The sequence below is a fragment of the Canis lupus genome, chromosome 2 (genome assembly GCF_048164855.1).
Source record: "Canis lupus baileyi chromosome 2, mCanLup2.hap1, whole genome shotgun sequence".
Taxonomy (NCBI): domain Eukaryota; kingdom Metazoa; phylum Chordata; class Mammalia; order Carnivora; family Canidae; genus Canis; species Canis lupus.
In genome coordinates this window covers 36,408,211-36,429,618 of record NC_132839.1, presented here as the reverse complement: position 1 = coordinate 36,429,618, position 21,408 = coordinate 36,408,211, and the positions used below count along the sequence as shown (strand labels likewise).

The window sequence follows — 21,408 nt, the reverse complement described above, 5'->3', positions numbered from 1 at the left end:
CATGCCTACCTGCATAGATGACGATGCCAACAACAGCTTCTGTGTTTCTGATGGTACATCCTCGCAGCAGCAGGTTTTCCTTATACAGCCCGGCCTTTTTCCCATTGTCGTGTATGCTATCAAAGGAAAAAGTGGCATGCGTTATGTGGATGCTTAGTGCACCTTGGGTCTTAAGGAGGCCTTCTTCCTCAAGGTCTGGACACTAGGAAGGGGAACGGGGAACCCTAGCAGTGGGCTGCTTGTCTCCGTGGGTCTCTGCGATAGCTGAGAGGGAGCTGGTGCTCACTAGTAACTGGGCTTCTAGAAGTATCTCAACAAACTGATGTTTGTTTATTTTGTCCAAGGGCTTTGCGAAATAGTAAGATAGATATGTCTGTGCCCTGGGTTCCTGACAGAGGGCTCCTAAAACCCTTCTAAGTGTGGCTGCTAGGAGGATCTTTCATTCTAGTACTTAATCTTTGACCCCAGTTCCCAGCATAGGACTCCTAAAACTCTTGTAATTTCCTAAGTGATAAAAGCACTAGAAGCATCTTTTGTTCTAATGTTTGGCCTCTGAACCCAGTTTTTCCTGACACAGGATACTAAATCCTTTTTAATTTCCTGGGTGATAGTAGTGTCTTTTGTTCTAATGAAGCCACTCTAGGTGGGCTCCTGGGTGGGGACTGTCACCAGAAAGACCAAGCCATGACTAGAAACTTAGTTTTCAGCCTCACCTTCCATTCTCTAGCGTAGAGAGGGACTGGAAATTAAGTTCATAATTGATCATGCCTATGTGATGAAGCTTCCATACAATCCCAATAGAATGGGGTTCAAAGAACTTCTGGGTTGGTGAACATGGAGGTGCTGGAAGAGTAGTATGTTCAGAGAGGGCACAGAAACTCTGCACCCCTTCCCATATATCTTGCTCTATGCATCTCTTCCATTTCTGTATGTTTACCTGTATTCTTTATCATATCATTTTATAATAAACTGGTAAACAGCAAGCAAATTGTTTCCTGAGTTCTATGAGATGCTCTAGCAAATTAATTGAAACTGAAAAGGGAATTGTGGGAACCTTTGATTTATAGCTGATCACTTAGAAGGACAGGTGACAATCTGGACTTGTAGTTGGCATTTTAAATGAGGAAGTCTTGTGGGATTGAGCTTTAACCTCTGGGGTCTGATGCTGTCTCCAACTAGTGTCAGAATTGAGTTAAATTAGAGGACACCTAGCTGGTGTCACAGAATTGCTTGACCGTGTAGGAAAAACCCACATGTCAGAATTGGTGTCAGCATTACAGGCTTGTTTTTATCACAAGGACAGACCACAGCTAGAAAGGACAGACCTGGGAACTGTGAGACTCAGAATTTGGCCAGGGAAGGTTGCTAGGTGGTCTCATGCCCATTTCCTGCTCATCATAGAGAACACTGCTCCTCATCAGTACCTTGTGTTGTCACAAATACACAGATCTTTCTTTAAGTTTTTATTTAAATTACAGTTAACATACAGTGTAATATTACTTTCAAGTCTATGATATACTGACTCAGCACTTCCATATAACACCCTCTGCTCATCATAAGTGCACTCTTAATCCCCAGCACCTATTTAACTCATTCCCTCTCCCCTCCCCCACCCCAACCTCCCCTCTGGTAACCATCAGTTTGTTCCTATAGTTAAGAGTCTGTTTCTCGGTTTGTCTCTTTTTTTTCCCTATGCTCATTTGTTTTGTTTCTTAAATCCCATACATAAGTCAAATCATATGGTATTTGTCTTTCTCTGACTTATTTCACTTACCATAATATCTTCTAGTTCCATCCATATCATTGCAAATGGCAAGATTTTATTATTTTTATGGTTGAGTAAATATTCCATTATATATACATATACACATATGTATATATGTGTATGTTTGTGTATATATCTGTATCTATCTATCCCACATCTTTATCCATTCATCAGTCAATGGGGGCTTGGGCTGTTCCTACAGTTTGGCTGTTGTAGATAATGCTGCTATCCCTTTGAATTAGTTTTTTTTTTTTTTAATTTTTTTTTATTTATTTATGATAGGCACACAGTGAGAGAGAGAGGCAGAGACACAGGCAGAGGGAGAAGCAGGCTCCATGCACCGGGAGCCCGACGTGGGATTCGATCCCGGGTCTCCAGGATCGCGCCCTGGGCCAAAGGCAGGCGCCAAACCGCTGCGCCACCCAGGGATCCCTGAATTAGTATTTTTTACATTTTTTGAATAAATACCTAGTAGTACAATTGCTGAGTCATAGGGTAGCTCTATTTTTAATGTATTGAGGAACCTCCCTACTGTTCTCCAGAGTGACTGCACAAGTTTACATTCCCACCAACAGTGCAAGAGGGTTTCCCTTTCTCCACAACCTCACCAACACCTGTTGTTTCTTGTGTTGTTAATTTTAACTATTTCGACAGGTATGAGGTAGTATATAATCATGGTTTGGTTTGTATCTCCCTGATAATGTATGATGTTGAGCATCTTTTCATGTGTCTGCTAGTCATCTGGGTATCTTCTTTGGATTAAGTGTCTATTCATATATTCTGCCCATTTGGTAGCTAGGTTGGTTTTCTGGGTGTTAACTTTGATACGTTCTTTACAGATTTTGGTTATAGCCCTTTATGTGATATATTATTTGCAATTATTTTCTCCCTCCCATTCTGCAGGCTGCCTTTTGGTTTTGTTGACTGTTTCCTTTATTGTGCAAAAGTTTTTATCTTGATGAAGTCCCAATAGTTCATTTTTGCTTTTGTTTCCCTTGTCTCTGACAACGTGTTTAATAAGAAGTTGCTATGGTTGAGGTCAAAGAGGTTTCTGCCTGTGTTCTCCTCTAGGGTTTTGATGGTTTCTTGTCTCACATTCAGGGCTTTCAACCATTTTGAATTTATTTTTGTGTATGGTGTAAAGAATGTGGCCCCATTTCATTTATCTGAATGTGGCTGTACAATTTTCCTAACACTATTTATTAAAGAGACTTCTTTCTGCTGGATATTCTTTCCTCCTTTGTCAAAGATTAGTTGACCACAGAGTTCAGGGTCCATTTCTGGGTTTTCTAATTCTGTTCCCTGATCTATGTGTCTGTTTTTGTGCCAGTACCATACTGTCTTGTTGGTTACAGCTTTGCAATACACCTTGAAATCCGGAATTGTAATGCTTCCAGCTTTGTTTTTCTTTTTCAGGATTGCTTTGCCTATTCAGGGTCTTTTATGGTTCCATGCAAATTTTAGGATCTTTTAAAAAAGATTTTATTTACTTGAGAGAGAGAAAGAGAGAGAGAGAGAAGTGCATTTTTTTCACGTGTCTGTTGGCCATTTGTATGTTTTCTTTGGAGAAATGTCTGTTTATGTTTTCTGCTCATTTCTTGACTGGATTTTTGTTTTTTTGGTGTTGAGTTGGTAAGTTCCCTATAGATTGTGGATACTAACACTATCAGATATGTCATTCACAAATATCTTCTTCTATCCCACAGGCTGCCTTTTAGTTTTGTTGATTGTTTCCTTTGCTGTGAAGCTTTTTATCTTGACAAAGTCCTAATAGTTCATTTTTAGTTTTGTTTCCCTTGCACTAGGAGATGTATTTAGTAAGAAGTTTCTACAGCGGATGCCAAAAAGGTTACCGCCTGTGTTCCCCTCTAGGATTTTAATGGTTTCCTATCTTACATTTAGGTCTTTCATCCATTTTGAATTTATTTTTGTGTATGGTGTAAGAAAGTTATCCAGTTTCAATCTTCTGCATGTTACTGTCCAATTTTCCCAATACTATTTTTTTGAGAAAATTGTCTTTTTTTTTTTCCATTGGATATTCTTCCCTTCTGTGTCAAAGATTAATTGACTATATAGTTGTGGGTTTGTTTCAGGGTTTTCTATTTTGTTCCATTGACCTATGTGTCTGTTTTTGTGCTAGTACCCTACTGTCTTGATCACTACAGCTCTGTAATATAACTAGTCTAGAATTGTGATGTCTCCAGTTTTACTCTTCTTTTTTCAAGATTGCATTGGCTATTTGGGGTCTTTTGTGTTCCATATAAATTTTAGTACTGTTTGTTCTCGCTCTGTTAAAACTCCTGTTGGTATTCTGATAGGGATTACATTAACTGTGTAATCGCTTTGGGTAATATAGATATTTTGTTAACAACAGATGTTCTTCCAATCAATGAACATGGAATGCTTTTCCATTTCTTTGTGTCCTCTTCAATTTCTTTATCAGTGTTTTATAATTTTCTGAGTACAGATATCTTACCTCTTTGGTTAGGTTTATTCCTAGGTATCTTGTTGTTTTTGATGCAGTTGTTAATGGGATTGTTTTCTTAATTTCTCTTTCTGCTTTTTCATTATTGGTGTATAGAAATGCAACAGATTTAGAAAAGGGGATGGTATTGGTTTCAGCAACATTTTCTACATCTCTCTTACAAAAAGTCACTATGTTATTAGAAATATTAATGTATTACATTTGAAATGTGGTAAATTCCATTTTAGAAACTGGGTTTCCTTGCTGTTTTGAGCCAGAGGGATAGTCCATGTTTAAGCCACTGGTTTTCAAACTTGTCCTTTTGATCCACTAAAGATGGCCTTATCATCATCCATGCTGACCAGAATCACCCCACGCTAGGATCACATTGGGACAGATTTGGTCCTGGAGCCTGATGAACACCAAGGGGAGGCTTGGGAGGTTTCCAAAACTAGAGCAGGGGCCCAGCCTAAGCTACATCGGGCAGTGCCTCCAAAGCTGACTTCAGAAAAGCCAGCTTCCCACATCATCAGTAGACAGCCTCCTCACCCCTCCCACACACACATAACCCAAACTCCTCTGTGGTTCTTAAAGCTCACCAAGGACACCTGCAGGCATTTTCCCTCACACCAACTCCTAACACAGTGTCACTGACATGGAGAGTAGATATGGTCTGGGGAGTATAAGATCAGAGGACGCACACAAGGTTTCTGGGGAAACAATATTTCCTGCCACATCTGGACCCTGGTAACTGGCATAAGGGGTAGGGCTACCATTCAATCTCAGACACAACCCATGTTATTTACAACCAGGGAAATGAATATATTTTTCTGGTGAAGAAGAGAGGCTAAATCATAAAGACAAAACCAAAATGCAGGCTAGGGAGATGCACTTTCCACAAGCCTGTTATTTAAACGATACAGCATTAATTATTCTGCAGAAAGCATGCAAAGGAACATGGGGGCAGGGGGTTCAAACAACACTGTGTAAATGCCCCCCTTTGGAAATTCCAGAACAGGTTTTGCTTTAGAAAAGATTTATTTTTGGCTAATGCATCAAGACACCAGCATGCATAAGATGGTACACACAAAACACCATTCCCACGTCTGGAAGGAGAGGATGCCTATGGCCACAGTTTTCTTGGTAATAGCTGGACATAGAAACTATTTCTGAGGGATAATAGTAAAAAAAAAAAAAAAAAAAAAAAAAAACAGTTTCAATCAAAGTTCCAGTCATGCTCATTCAGAATAAAAGGTGAACTCTATAGAAACAAGAAAAATAGTTTGTATTAAGCTTTCGTTGACATAACACACACTTTTTGAGTGATACTGTGCTTTCTAATTACACTAAGCCAGACCAGAACTGGTTACCAGCAGGTGCATAGATCTATCAGGACTACTACCACAAGGACAGTCAGCACATGGATATGAATGGCCTTTCTTGAGTGAATGACCCCTGTGTTAGGAGGTGGAGCAAGGCAGGCCAAGCTCTAGCAGGGTAGCTGAAGAACAAGGGGAAAGCTGAAGAACAAGGGGAAAGCTGAAGTCCTTGGACTTGGCAGAATAGGCCCAGGGCCAAGCAGGTATGAGGCCTGATTCTAGGAAGATGTTCCCCACCTAGTTGTTCCCAACACCTACTTCTTTGTTATGGGCTGACATGTGCTCTCTGCCCTGGTATTCATTTGTTGAAGTCCTAATCCCCTCAAAAGTGACATTTATACAGAGTCTTTAAAAAGGTAATTAAGTCAAAATGAGGTCATATGGACGGGCTATAACTCCATGATTGGTATCCATATAAAGAAAAATTGGGACACAGAGATAGACAAGCAGAGAGGTTAAGACCATGTGAAGACACAGGGAGAGGATGGTCATCTGCACATCAATGAGAAAGACCTCAGGAGAAACCAGTCCTGCTGACACTCAAACTTCAAGCCTCCAGAAATGTGAGATAATAAACTTCTATTGTGTAAGTGACAGAGGTAGGGAGAAAGAAATAATAGACAATTACTTCCATGGCTGAACCCTGGGCAGAATTTCCCTTTTTTTTAAGATTTCATTTATTTGACAGAGAGAGAAAGAGCACAAAAGCAGGGGGAGTGGCAGGCAGAGAGAGAGAGGGAGAAGAAGCAGGCTTCCCATGGAGCAAGGAGCCCCATGCGGGGCTCGATCCCAGGACCCTGAGATCCTGACCTGAGCTGAAGGCAGACGCTTAACTGACTGAGCCACCCAGTCACCCCAGAATTTCCTTTGAGATAGTAGGTTTCTCTAATGTACATGCAGAAATAATCCAATTGTGTGTTTTGTGCCAATGATGGACTTTCTTGAGATGTAAGTATGTCCACTAAAGGGGTCAAGGTAAAATAAACATTTCCCAGTTTTAATGAGTCCAGGTGGTATAGCTATAGTACATCTTAATGCCTGGTCATTGGTAGTGAGTACATCGTGGACATAAGCTCACACAAAGCTCTATCCAGACACTGGGCTGGAGGGGTGAGGAGCAATGAAGGCTTTCCTGTACCAGGTCCTAATGCTATTATCTATTACAGGATGACAGTGGTGATGGAGTGTATCATTTGCAGGGCTATCCCAACAAACACACCCAGGAAGGCAATGACAGGTTCTCAGCCCTATGTGGTCACATAAGGCTCCCACCAGCATGTGGGGAGGGAGCTCAGGACTTAGTCTGTGGAAGACTCTGGGATTAGAAATGGAACGTGGGGTTTTAATTTGAAATGGAATTTTAAACCAGACTAAACCAACCAGGCTCTCTGCTTTATTTCTAAAGGTAAATGAAAATGTTTGATTGATTGGTGGCTTCAAAGATCACACACTCTATGCCACGAAGTTGGCTAACCACAGCTGAGCAGGGTGCCCTGAGTTGCTGGGACAGTAGACCACCCCTCTCCATTCACAGGGGCCTCTTGGGGCCTTAGGTTAGGAAGAGGGCACCGGCAGGGGTGGAGAACAGTCAGGATTTCATTAGTGCTTAACTTTGGGATTGTGTTATACATCGGTGAGCACTAAGGTGCACTTCAATAATGGAGCTCCTGACACTTTGTTTATTTTAGCAGCTTGAGGATACATTTCACATACCAAAAAATCTACCCATTTAAAGTGTATGGATGAGCATTTTATTGTTGTTGTCTTTTTTTTTTTTTGTATATTCACAGAGTTGCGCAGCTGTCACTATCAGCTAGTTTTAGAATATTTTCATCACCCCCAAAAGAAACCTCATGCCCAATGGCAGTCACTCCCCATCCCCCTCCCACTCCCAAACCCTGGCAATCACTAATGTACTTTCAGTCTTGAAAGACATTCCTATTTAAGTCATTTAATCCTACATACCATGGCTAACACCGCTCTTACATGATGTGTTCTAATTCACCTCATGCTCCACCCATATTCTTTCCCTCTATTCTCATGTCAGCCACTATATCTCCAGCATTCGGAGGAAGCCACATTGAGAAATGCCAGAATAACCTGCCCAGCGAGTGGACAAAGCTGGAATTCAGATTTCTTCTTTCTATAAACCTAAGCTGAGGTCTAAATGCAAGTGGCTAAAGTTTTGAGTTCAGATTGGCTGTACCAAATAGCAATGAAACCTACTGGTACAATGGTGGCTGGGCTTGGCCTGGGCTCCTTGGCTGGCGTGAGGCTACAGGACAGTAGCGGAGACAAGGCTGAAGGGAGGCCACCCTCCGCAGGTGATGAAATCCAGCAAGCCAGCAAACCAGAGAACTGGCTGCTCATCTACTGCTCCCTGTGTCTACACTGCAGGGCTACCACCCAAGTTAGCCCCACCCATGAGCATAATAAGGACCAGTATGGGAACTGGGGACTCCCTTCTCTCTGCCCCAAACAGGACTCTGGTGTGAAGAGGCCCCTCCCCTAACACTCCACTTACCTGCCCTCCTCTCCCTTCAACTCTTCCTGGAGGAGGGCTCCTCATGCTGGCTTGCACCACAGAGGCACCAGAAGGAGAAACTTCAACACACAGTCACCTGTGCCCCACCTCCAGAGACCTGTCTGAGCTTGCTTGCTGGGAGAGAGGCCCATCCATGTTAGGGAACATTTGCTGGAGGCATCTGTTGGAGAAGCTGAGTAAGCCTGTCAGGCTGTGGGGCACAAGATGCCATTTTTCAAAAAAAAAGTGGCTGGGGTGATGTGGGAAACAAAGGCAGAGGAAATATAGATAAAATCAAATGTCCTCATAACCTGCAGCTCATTTACAAATACTTGAGGCAGGCAGAGTATAAATTCCTCCAGGAAGCTCCCAATTGTCTTAATGTTAATGCCTTGCTAGAGGGAAAAACCATCTTGCTTTGACAATAGCAAGGCCTCAGGTTTCCTGAGTCATCTTTCAGCATACGGAAATCCTTCTGAAATTTCCCTAATCTTTACTTTCCCCAACCCCAAAGTATATAATCAACTGTTCCTCATAATCCAGGGGCTGCAGGGAGCAGCAGCTCTTTCTGCCTATGGGTCCTGTCCCATGCTTTAACAAAACCACCATTTTGCACGGAAGATGTCTCAAGAATTCTTTTTTGGCCATTCACTCTGGACCCCACCAAACCTTACCTATATTAAAAAACTACAGCAGGGGTGCTAAATCAGCTAAGGGATGGGCATGGAGGTGGTGCAGGTACTGGAAGGAAGGAAGGAGCCAGTCAGCACATGGATATGCTACCCTTCATTGATCACTAACTCCTCACACCTGAAAGGGGATGTTACCCTTCATTGACCACTAACTCCTCACACCTGAAAGTTATCATTGCCCACATGGAGATTTCTACCAGCCTGGCTTTTTGTTATCTTCTCTTTTCCTAATAAAAGTACTTCCCCTTTCTTTGAGGCTTTCATCTCTGGAGCTGTTCCTCCTTTTATGCCACATTTCTAGAAAGAGTAGTGAAAAAATAGAAGTCCTTTTCTATCTCCTGCAATCTGGACTCTGCCCCACTTGGTCTATGCTCCAATGGTGTGGCCTTCCCGTTCCTTACATTACCACTGGAGTGTGGCATGCAGATCTTCCAAATGTCCTTGCTATGCCTCCACTATTGTACATTGCCTTTGTAACCACACCCCTATCACACCCAAGGATGCTTGCTTCTAATTGTGGGGTTACGGTCTTTATTCCTTTCCTTTTTTCCCAAGCCTTCCATCCCACGTTCCTGGGCCCCTTCCCTGAATTCATACATGACCTCGAGGCAGAGGGTCCTCAAATCCATATCTTTAGCTCATACTTTAGCACCCTAAAGTCCTGGTTCACTCCATCTGAGGCACTTACCAGCTCCTCAAATTCAGGAAACCTCAAAACTCAATCTTCCTTCCTTCTATGGCTTCTTCTAATACACATACTGTAGACAAATCACCCTCCCCTTTAAACTGGACCTCCCTCCCCTGGACACATTTGTGTTCTCACCTTTACCTCTATCCTGATCCTTTTACCTCCTTGCTCTATGGTATTATCTGTAACAGTAGTATTAACAATAGCAGCAATGACCATAATAGTGGCAAATATTAATTAAGCATGCATTGAAAGCTATCCGTGTATTAAACTGACTAAAACTTTGCACCAAGGGCTCGAGGGGGTAAAGTTAACTAGATTGCCCAAGGTTATCTAGCTAGAAAATGTGGGCTCCTACCAGCCTCAGCACTGAACTGGACTTGTTTAAATCCCAATGACAAAGTAGTTCCTAGAGGGCAGGACTCAGAGCTGCTGTCTTAGGGTTCAGTCTCTTTCAATGTTAACCCAACCCAAGAGCAGGCAACAAAAGTATGAGAAGAGTCATCAGAGCATGGGAGCAGTGCATCTTTTAGGGTCTTTGGAGGAACCCCCACAGAAGAGAAGACAGACCATAAGAGAGGAGTATAGTCTTTGGTGAAGGGTGTTTATTCATTGTCTTTGGTAGAGTCAACCACCCCAAATTACCTCATAAGCAAAAACGTGCATAGAATATTCCCCTTAGAAGATGCCTTTGCCACCCTTCAACATGGTTATTTCAGGGTCTTTGGAAATCCAGCATCTGCTCGCTCCATTTAGCTGATGTGGTCCTGGAGATTCACAGTGGTGCTGAGAATGGTGCCATGTGTGAAGTCTGGGGGACAACGGGGCTGTGGGCCTACAGAAGATGGCCCGGAGGGCTATGGGTCAGGGGAAAATCTATAGTAGCCAGTTACATATGAGTAGTTAAGTATTCTCCTATATTTTATACACTATATTTTAACATTTTTCTTAACAAGTTTTATCCTCTTTTAACTGGTTCCGTTAAGGGGTGATCTAACATTGTCCAAGTTCTGATCTTCAGGCATGGATCAGCGATTTCACTGGGTGACTGGGTCATCTCTTGGCAGCACACACATTTTACTCTTTACTAACACTTTTCATTCACTGATCACCCTGTAGTATGACAGGAAGTTGACTATATATGGGGTACATGCAACAATGCTGGATGTGCCAGTGAACCCAAAGATTCAAACATACACTGAAAGGTCTTAGAAATGGAATGCACTTCGAGAAACAGAATATCCTGCCTCACCCCATATTCTGTGGGGGACCACTCTGTGCCTGGACCATTAAGCAGTAGACTGGTCAGCTCACATGTCAAGCAGGAAAGCTGGCAGAGAGAAGGCGTCAAATTCTCCACATAAGGGGCACTTGGGAGGCTCAAGTGAGCATCTACCTTTAGCTCAGGTCATGATCCTGGGGTCTTGGGAGCGAGTCCCACATTGGGCTCCCTGCAAGGAGCCTGCTTTTTCCCTCTATGTCTCTGCCTCTCTCTGTGTTTTTTATGAATAAACAAATAAAATCTAAAAAAAAAAAATTCTCCACACAAGAGAACTGGGAGAGCAGAGTAAGGCCCAGAGATTACCCAGCAAGTTAGGGTAGGTCAAACCTGAAGTCCTTCATGTTCTTGCACACACATTCATTCTCTGTGAGGCTGCTGCCAACAGGTCTGGCACCCAACTCAGCAACTCCATGCTGACACTCCCTCTTCTCTCCCGTTTTCTTTTCCTGGAAGCCAAATGACTACACACACACACACACACACACACACACCCCACAATTATAATTAAAACTTCCAAATAAGTATGAAAGTAGAGAGACTAGCATATATATTTCCCATGTACCCACATCCCAGCTTCAGCAGGTACCAACATATGCCAATCCTATGTCATTTATCTACCTTTTTTGTCTTTCCATTTTGGAGCAAGGGATTAAACTATTTGACACTTATATATATTCTACTTACTTTGGTTGTTTATTGTCCCTCTTTTCTCCTAACTAGAATGAAATAAACACGAAGGCAGCATTTTTTTTTTCCACTATTCAGTTCACTGCATTACTCTCAGAGCCCCTCCACAACAGGGCCTATCATGCAGCAGAGACTCAACAAATACTTGGTGACTGAGTACCTAAGTGAACGAATGAGTGTGCTTCCACACAGGCTCCTCCTGAGTGGCCTGCATGCTTCCATTTAGTGGGGCCATGTGTAGTCAACCATACTTCCCTTGTTCCCCTCAACTTTCCAGGCCCAGCTAGCAGAAGGAAAAGCAGTAATTATTCATCACAGGTAGTGTGGGCAAGTTTCTATTGCTGACAGGATCTTACAAACCAGTCCAATAAGCAACCAAGAAAGTTCAGATATGGGCAGCATTCCTAAAAGGCTACACAATGTGGCAAAGAATATTAAATGTATATTTTTGAACTATGTGTATATAGATATGTACATGTAGATGTGTATGTATATATATATCGTATATATATAATATATACAGTATTATGTACATATTATATATACTATATATCCTATATATTTATGTGTGTGTGTGTGTGTGTGTGTGTGTAAGAGCAAGATCAAGCATATGTATAATACTCACATGCAACCACGAAACCTAGTCAGGTCGTTGTTTGGCTTCTCACACTCGATTACACTGGTGAACATCAAAGGATTAAATTCAGAGACCTATAACAAAAGCATGCATACATTAGAGAAATCTGGGCTCAGACTATTGCATTCTAAAAGGCACTTACTCTTCTGTTTCACATCCTCGTGGGGCGAAATCTGGGCTCAGACTATTGCATTCTAAAAGGCACTTACTCTTCTGTTTCACATCCTCGTGGGGCAGGGAAATTTCATGGAAGGAGTCTGCCCAATAACCCTCTGCAATAACCTTCTGCAGAATGCCAATATGCACTCAGAGCTTAGCTCATGCTTTCTCATTTTTATACTGAATGATAACTGATCATTATAGAATGTAATAGCAATTAGTAGAACAGTACTGGTGAGTAAGTGAGCTGGAAAGGATTATTGCTCTAATGAAAATAAGAGAATATGAGATAACCACAAAGGAAGCCACTAATGATTGAAAGGGACAAATGACTATTTTGAAACAGACCAGCATCTTCCAATTTCCTATACAGATTTAAAGAAGCAAATTCCATCTGGAAAATAGGAACTTACAATAAAATGACATTTCCCCAATGTGCACTAAAAATTTTGCATAGATACTTAATGAAATACATTTAAAAAACCAAAGTGTAAGCCAATAATTTCTTTATTATTCTACTTGATGAAAAATGGCAGCTCACTACAAAGTCTATCATTGAGAATTCTGCCACTGAGAGATGTAACAGTGTCATAAACTATATGACCAGATCAGGAGTAGAGAGAAGTAGAGGGGAGGGAGAGGGGAGGAAGAAAACCAGAGGGAAGTGCAGGGAATAGACCTTTAGTATAAATAACTATCATTAATGAATTCTTTAAAAAATTAGCTCTCACTGCTCAGGCTTGTCATTGTCTTTTCTCTACTAACTGTCACAACATGGTGAAAAATTGAACTGCCTTTGCTCACACAAGTAAATCCATCAAAAAAAGTGCAAGTGGTTAAAAATCACAGCAATGGCATATACACTGTTAATACCACCCCAGGTGATTATTACTCTACCACAACAGTGTAGTTTCCAGCACAGAATACAGCCATAAAGGTAATTATTCAAATGTCAGTTCTTACTGTTTTCCAGTGCATCGTGTAGATTAAAAAGAGAACTCACTGGATAATAGTAGCTTAATTCAATAGTTGAAATTAAAATGCCATTTTAAAAGGCTCATCTTGAAGTTAAATTAGCCATCAGCCCTGCTCCCCGTGAACTGAAATGGCCTCTGGCTCTATTTCTAGAGTGAGGCTATGTTTCAAGCTGCCTTGTGTTCATTTAAAGCCATGTGAAATATCTTGAAGCCAGTTGGTTGCCTTTTCCAAGGCAGATATCTGCAGGTGCAGTATCAAGGATAGCCACGAAGGGCCTGAGTTCCACAGCACGCAGGATTATTCTTGGCAGACAAGGAGGGTGCACTTAAAATACTATCTCTGTTTGTTATTCTTTCTCTCTAAAAAAAATGTAATGTGAGCGGCTCAGAAATGGTAGGACATTCCATCTCTGGATTTCAGCGCTGCATTCTTAATGTTCCATCAATAACAATGTGCCTTGGGGAATGTATACGTCCAGGGCACAGGTTACCTGGTTTCATCTGCCTCATCTGGAATTGGGGAGAATTTTGAGGATTTTTAGAATTGGAGGGATCTTCAGAGATTGTGATAATTGGATTGTGTAACCACCATTATCCCTGCCCACACCCCAGAATTCATATCTTGAAGTCCTAACCCCCAGAACCTCATAACGTGACCATATTTGACATAGTATCTTTAAGGAGATCATTAAGTTAAAATGAGGTCATTAGGGTGACCCCTAATATAATTTGACTGGTATCCTCATGAGAGGAAATTTGGAAAAAGACACAAACTGAAGGACAATCATAAAAAGAAAAAGGGAGGAGATGTGGCCAAGGAGGGGTTTCTCAGAGAAACCAACCCTGTGGAAGTGGGTTACAGTTCTTATAGTTCTGGAAGCCGGGAAGTGAAATTCTGTTGTTTAAGCCACTTAAGTCTATGGTATTTTGTTATGGCAGCCCTAGCACACTAATATAGAGACCACCTTTAAGATTCTCACTTAAAAGAGATTTCACATCCAGAGCACACTTTTTAGATGGGAAAATTCTAGTTATATTGATTGTTTCTGAGTAAACTAACAACATAATAATATCCCATTTAATAAATATATTATCTCCCCATTCACTCATCTACCCATCTGCTTCATTTCAAACCGGCCTCAAGGTCATGCCTTCAGCACCATCAGCCACCAAACTTTTGCCAACCCTGCCACCTGGAGCATGGACAGAGTAAAAGGATGCCAGCCCACCCTTCCATTCTGAGCTTGCTAATTCCATTAAAAAAAATATCCAGATACATAGTTGGAGAAGAGGAAAGTGTAGCTGATAATAACAGTTGCACAACAATGTGAATAAAATTAATGCCACAGAACTATACACTTAAAATGGTTACAATGATAAACTGTTTTATATACTTTATCATGACAAAAAGTTTTTTTTTTTAAAAAAGCATATATAAACATACATTGAGAATTGACTATGATGAAACGAATTACTCATCAAGTAGAACACAGCCCAGAAACCCAGGGATTTCAATAAAAATATGGAAAGCACCATGTTGTGTAAGTAATTCTTGGAGGCACAACTGCACCATAACATCTGCATCACCAATTACAATTTTTTGATAGCTTGCTAAACATCAGGCCTTGTGCTAAGTGCTATTCACCACCATTCATGACAGGGTTGATTTTCATGCCACCTTTAATTTAGGGTGATGAAGGACCATTCCTAAGGTCATGCCCAAGGTCAAGAGGCCTTCAAGTAACTGACGGCAGTTCCTCAGCCTCCCAGACATCCAGCTCAGCCACTGACACTGAGACTATTCTGCTTTACCAGGAAAAGATGACACTACGTTTAACAAGCCAGAAAGTGTATAATTAATTCTACAGAAAATTTCAAAGATATTTAGACGTATCTTCAAGTTTTAATATTTTTAAAAACATGCTTCCAATTAAATATATCTTGGTCTGATTGCTGATAGCCACCTCCTTCCCATCTTTGGCAATGCCTGTAGATGTGGAGCTCCCAGAGTTCACTCAAAAATGGAGTAAAGAAAATCAGGAGGCTTGGGATTAGCCCTTGTTCTGCAGTCTAATAGATATGAGCCTTTTAACAAGTCAAGAGAGAGCTTTCAGACTTGGATCTCCAAGGTCTCGGGAGCCCTACAAATCAACAATTCCACAGAATGCAGAGGTGATTCTCATTCACTGCCATGCTTGTGACAGCCTCAGTCCTGGGAGGTGCTGCAGAAGCATCATTACCTATAAGAGTGCTCATGTACATGCAGGTCCTCACACTGAAGCTGCTGGCCCTCTCCAGCACCACCACAGCATGCTGAACATCTCAGGCCAAGCGTAGCTGATGACATTCCAAACAAGTACCTTACTGGAAATAAAATGCTCATACTTTCTGCTGCTATACTCTGAATATTTCTCCAACTTCTTAGACAAAGGGATTTGATCTTACCTGAAAAGGAGGAGGCAGAGCAGTGATACGAGAGAGAGAGTTCTGCCCTTGAACTTGCATTTTTGTTCAAAACTGCAGCAGCCAAGAGCATTATGAACCAAGTCATTCCAGGAAACGGTCCCTCCTTCAGATGCCCAGTGCTCACCTCACCCTTATGCTCAGCAACCACCCCCATGCAGGTATCTCTCTCTGCAGGTGCTGTGTCCCCCTGTTCAACCACATGGGGGAGGCATGACGCCTAATTGAGCAGTACCCAGATTATTCGCTAAATGGAAGGCTTGGTTCACGGGGGATACTTTGTTACCAATCTTATAGTTCACATTTGCACTAAATGAATTCCTGTTTAGTAAAAGTGAAAGTGCACTTCCTCCACCCTAAAACATAAGCAGTGATATCTAAAAGAATATTTTCAGTCCATTAAAGTAGACACAATTATATTTTATCATAAGAAGAGTGAAATGAACCAGTTGACACTGCTTTGAAAATGGGATAAGCACATTTTCCAGAGACCCCACCAGCTCTCCATGTACAGATTTCAGAGTGAGGCTGTCTGTCTTGGTCTCTGGATGACATGGTGCCAAAGAAGCCTGGTGAGAGAATGTACAGAGAGCAACAAGCAGTGACAAGACACAGAGAACTCCTATGTTCCTTCTGTCCTGAAAATGTCCTTTGTGCCATCTGTCATGATGCTCCTGGTTACAAGGGACTCAGGATTTTCCCTCTACTTCCAGCCTCAACATCACCACCCCACATTGGCCTTCAAATGCTAATTACCCTGGGCACCTGGGTGGCTCAACTGGTTGAGCATCCAAGTCTTGTTTCTGGTTCAGGTCATGATCTCAGGGTGGTGAGACTCAGCCCCAAGTCAGGCTCCCCACTCAGGGGGGAGTCTGCTTCTCTTCCTCCCCTTTCTTTCTGCAACGCGCCCCCCCCCCCTCAACATGCACTCACACTCTCTCTATATATATAAAATAAATACATCTTTACAAAAAACTTTTACAAAGGCCGATTACTCTGTATTAGCTGCTGCCATACAGAATGAAATTCACATCCAATACAGCAGCCAGGCTCTGCCCAGGATTGGCTGCCACCCCTCCCACCTCCTATTCCTGCCACTTGGGATGTCCTGGAGAGGCTCAGACCTTTCTGCATGGCTTCCTTTGCCCTCCCACACTCCTCCACTTGCTTAACTGCCTCCTGCATTTCAAGAAGTGACAGCCTCCTGCCCTAGGTAGGATAGGCAGGTGCCATTGCTTTGAGCTTGCTGACTTCATCCATGCCTCGCTAGACTTCTGGTTCTCTGAGAACAGGACCTTTATCCCCTCCAGACTAGTACAGAGCCTGATGTACACATGGCCCAGGGGGGTGGGTGCTTATTTTGCAAGGATCTTATATACTACAAATTTCCAAATAGACCTAGCGTTCCATGCTGGGCTCTTGGGGCCTAGAACCTCTTCCTGCCTGGTGTTCCCTCATCTGATGCTAAGAGGCTGGTAGGGCTTCTCTGTATTTCAGAAACTCAGTCCCTCTCTGGTACAAATGCATTTCATTTAGTAGCAATGTAAAAGAATTTCTTCACAGTCTTTAATCTAGCTGCTTATTTATTAACAAAGGGTGGACAGTATCTGAATTAACTTAGGCAAAGCATTTTACCTTACATTAATGGAATAATTACTCTAACTTTTGTTCTGCATTTTTAATCCAATTTGTATTTACCACATAGCTTTCAGTGCTGTGGAATTCAAAGGAAGGTGGATAGCCCAATACTGCAGAAGCAGATGAATGAATGAATGAATTTACTTACTTACTACAAACGTTGTATTGCCAAATAAATATATTTTCAAATAGTTAACCTGAAATGGGAAAGAAATAGTCTGTCTTGTCCACCAATGTGTCCCCTTGGCACACAGTCGGTATTTAATCAATCAAAAAATAAAAGTCTCAATGAAATTGTAGGCATTCTGGCACTGGTAGCAGGAGATATCAAACATTTAAGGAGCCTTAAATCAAAGTAATCTCTCTTCTAATCACTTTCATAGACTCATTGTTTCACTGGGAGTTTATGCCTTGATACAAATGATCATAAAACACATTTAAATAACCATTTACTCTATGGTTGCAGTAGTTGTGACTGTTATCCAATGTGTCCTAAATATAGAAGTGCTTAGGTAGGCTGGTGCCGTAGCCCATGATGAAGCACTGGATGTAGTGCAACTCATGACAGTTTCTCTAATAACTGCCACACTCCTTCCTGCTGCCACCGTCCTCTCTAGGGAAACAAAGCTGACTAGGAAGGACCATGGGAGGGGCATAAGGGCCTCAGCAAGCCTTACAGGAGGCTTCTGGAAGCTCAAAGCTTTTGACAGTGCATACAAAAACTGATCAAGGGGTATCTAATTTGCTGCCTTCTTTTTCTAATTGCAAATTTTCCTGTCCTAACTACAAGAATCAGGTGGCCCTCTCTTTGTTTGAAAGTAGAAAGCCAGCCTTATCCTCTTTGACTCTGACTTGAAAGTGGAGGAGCAACCCCTCCCTTCCTTTCCCTGCCTTTTCATCCTTTGTTCCTTGCCTCCTTGCTGTTTCATACTCAAAAAGCCCTCAAGGTTTAGTTTAGATGGTGGCAAAATTCAAAGGCCCAGAGTTCTGGGTTTGAGCCTAACTTCTCAAAATCAAAACACTTTCTTTCTCTCACAGCTACAAATGCTTCTTGCTGCCTTCATGGGCTGTGATTGCCAGCAGAGCTCCACGTTTTCTTTTATCAAATGCGTTAAGAGTATCTAAGGACAGGCTATGCAACCAGACAGCAAGCAGCAGGAGTTGTTTTATAGAAAACCAACTTCAAAACCTAAATGAGAGTTGTATTTTAAAATAGCCCTCTTAAAAGAATCTGTACTTGATCTAACAAGGTGCCACTGTACACAATATGTCTATAGCAATGCTGCTGAGCTAAATTTGCACTGCTAGGTTACAAGTCAGCCTGTCTCATAGCCATGAACCTCTTTGTCCTTCTTCCATCACTACAGGTGGGCATAATAGAATTTGCAAAGACAGGGCTGTGGGTATAAACCCATCAAGTTTTGGGGATCACTAAACAGACATCCTAACTGGAGATAAGGTGCTCTCCTCTCACCAGGCAGCACAGAAAGAACTAGAGACATCTATAATGAAGTAACCTCTGAGGGCGAGTCCCAGTGGTAACCATGTAGGAAAAAGTCATACAGCTACTGTTAAGAATAAAATCAGGATGGAAGACTTAAAAAAGAAGAGGTCAGTGAAGAAGTCCTTGCATTACCCTAGGGAATGACTCCGAGACCAAAATGACAGCAGGATTGTGAATGCTAAAGCACAACCAGATTAGCTCAGTCCTCAGATTCAAAAGGAAGATTGTCCAGCATTAAGGACTACGCAATTGGGACCAAACATCAGCTTGACAGCAAAAAGAAATATTGGGGAAATATTATAAACACCTTCACAAAGGTACCAGCAATTTAACAAGAAGGTAAAGAATAATCAAACCAAGATTCAATAAAGACAAAAAGTCCAGGGAGTTGAGACTGATCTTTGGGGCCTCTTTTCTTTTCTTTTTTTAAAATTTTTATTTATGTATGATAGTCACACACACACACACACACACACACACACACACAGAGAGAGGCAGAGACACAGGCAGAGGGAGAAGCAGGCTCCATGGGGCCTCTTTTCTCTCACAGTAGTCTACAGTTTCTGAAAGAGGTAGTTCAGAAATTGAGCAAAATTAGAGAAAATGTTTTAGAACCTCAACTAGCTTCCTATTGCTGCCATAACAAATTACTATAAACTTGGTGGCTTAAAATGATGTAAATATGTGACAGTTCTAGAGGTCAAAGGTTGGAAATAGGTCTCACTGGGCTAAAAGTGATGCATTCCTTCCAAAGGTTGCAAGAGAGAATCCATTGCCTTGCTTTTTCCAGCTTCCAGAGGCAGCCCATACTCCTGGACTTAGGGCTCCTTTCATTTTCAAAGTTAGCAGCAGGGAAACCAAGTCTTTTTTACACTGTATCACTGTGTACTCTTTCTTCTGCCTCCAAAGCCTCTTGTGATGATACTAGGCCCACCTCAATAATTCAGGATAATTAGGAATAATCTACCTCAAGGACCTTGATTATATTTCCCTTTGTCATGTAATATTACCTATTCTCAGGTTCGGAGAGTTAAGACACTGCCAGCTTCTAAGGGTTATTATTCTGCCTCCCATTGAACTCACCAACAGAAGGGCCTGATTGATAAACAGCTATGCCTTTTTAGAGGACCATGAACAACTGAACTGCAAAGAAAGAGTGAACTAAAAGAGTGAGCCTTTGTAGAAACTGCCACCCAAGCTTAAAATCAATTGGGTGACTCAGAATATCTCTACCCCTAAAATTGGATGAAAGCAATTCTGGATTGCTAGAACCTACAGATACCGGAACAAAATGAACAAAAGTCCTTTCTTAATGAAAAAAAAAAAAAAAAAAAAAAAGGTAATCCTAGGCTTCACATTATTTATAAAAAACATAAATTTCCAGAGTGCTTGGATTGCTCAGTCAGTTAAACGTCCAATTCTTGGTTTTGGGTCAGGTCATGACTTGATTGGGATTGAGCCCCACATAAACTCTACACTCAGCAGACAGTCCCTGTGAAGATTATTCTCTCCCTCTGTCCCTCCCCCCACTCTCTTGCTCTCTAATAAATAAATAAATCTTTAAAAACAACAACAAATTTCCACGTAAAACTTCATACATGTACTCAAAGATAGGCACAAGAAGAAATAAGGCATCATGCAAAAAGAACCAACGCAAATAAGAATAGGAATAGGCTTATAGGAACTTTAAGTTATGATAATAACTGTATGTATGGTAATACATGCTTGCCATGATCAGGAAGCTAAAGATATTTTGGAAGAGTCAGAAACCTTAAAATGTGACCTGAGAAGTTTGGAAAAAACAAAACAAAACAAACCAACAACCTCCCCTCAAAACAAAACAAAAAAATTAGACCTGAAAAAAATCAAATTGCAAACTGAATGAATGGTTTAATAGCATATTTGGTAACCTGAAGAAAAAAAAAACTATTAAACTAGAAGAAAGGTCAGAAAAATTGTTTAGAATAAAGCACAGGGAGACCAAAATGTGGGAAACACAGCAGAGGGGGCAAAAGACAGAGAAGACTGAGAGGAAAGGCCAGTACATACATTTCTGGAGCCCCAGATATGAAGAAGAGAAAGAATTATGCAGGACCAATATTTGAAGAAGTAATAGCTGAGAATATCTGATTAAAAAAGCACCTACTCACAGATCCAAAAACCTGAAATGGGATAAATAGAGGGAAATTTTACCTAAGCACATGACATGAAAATGCTGAAAACCAAAAATGAAATCTTAAAAGGAAATTGAGAGCATTTGATACTGGTAAAACAGAACTAAATACTAAAACAAAAGACTAAATAGTGTTCTCCAAAGAGAAGGAAAAATGGCTCTGACCAAATGGTAAGAAGCAGAAAAGAATAAAGAGCAACAAAAATGGCCAATTATGAGGGTAAATATGAATGTGTGTTGTCTTAAATAATGATGATGTCTTAGGGGGTTCAAAAACAGCTACAATTATGACACATGACTACAAGAGCATATTAAGTTAGGGAATAAAAAAGAATTTTTTTTAAAGTCCTTGCATTATCTAGGAAAACAAAAATTA

General features: G+C 41.4%; 1 protein-coding gene across 4 annotated transcripts in view; it reads right to left on the bottom strand.

Moving 5' to 3' along the window:
• ATP10A (ATPase phospholipid transporting 10A (putative)) overlaps window positions 1–21,408 on the bottom strand; it is a 190,583-nt gene that overhangs the window by 45,876 nt on the left and 123,299 nt on the right. For all 4 annotated transcript variants that reach the window (XM_072795450.1, XM_072795451.1, XM_072795448.1 and 1 more), the window contains exons 4-5: window positions 12,107–12,192; window positions 10–116 (exon numbers count right to left, since the gene is read on the bottom strand). In XM_072795450.1, the coding sequence (XP_072651551.1) occupies window positions 10–116; window positions 12,107–12,192 (193 nt within the window). The remainder of the gene's footprint in view (window positions 1–9; window positions 117–12,106; window positions 12,193–21,408) is intronic.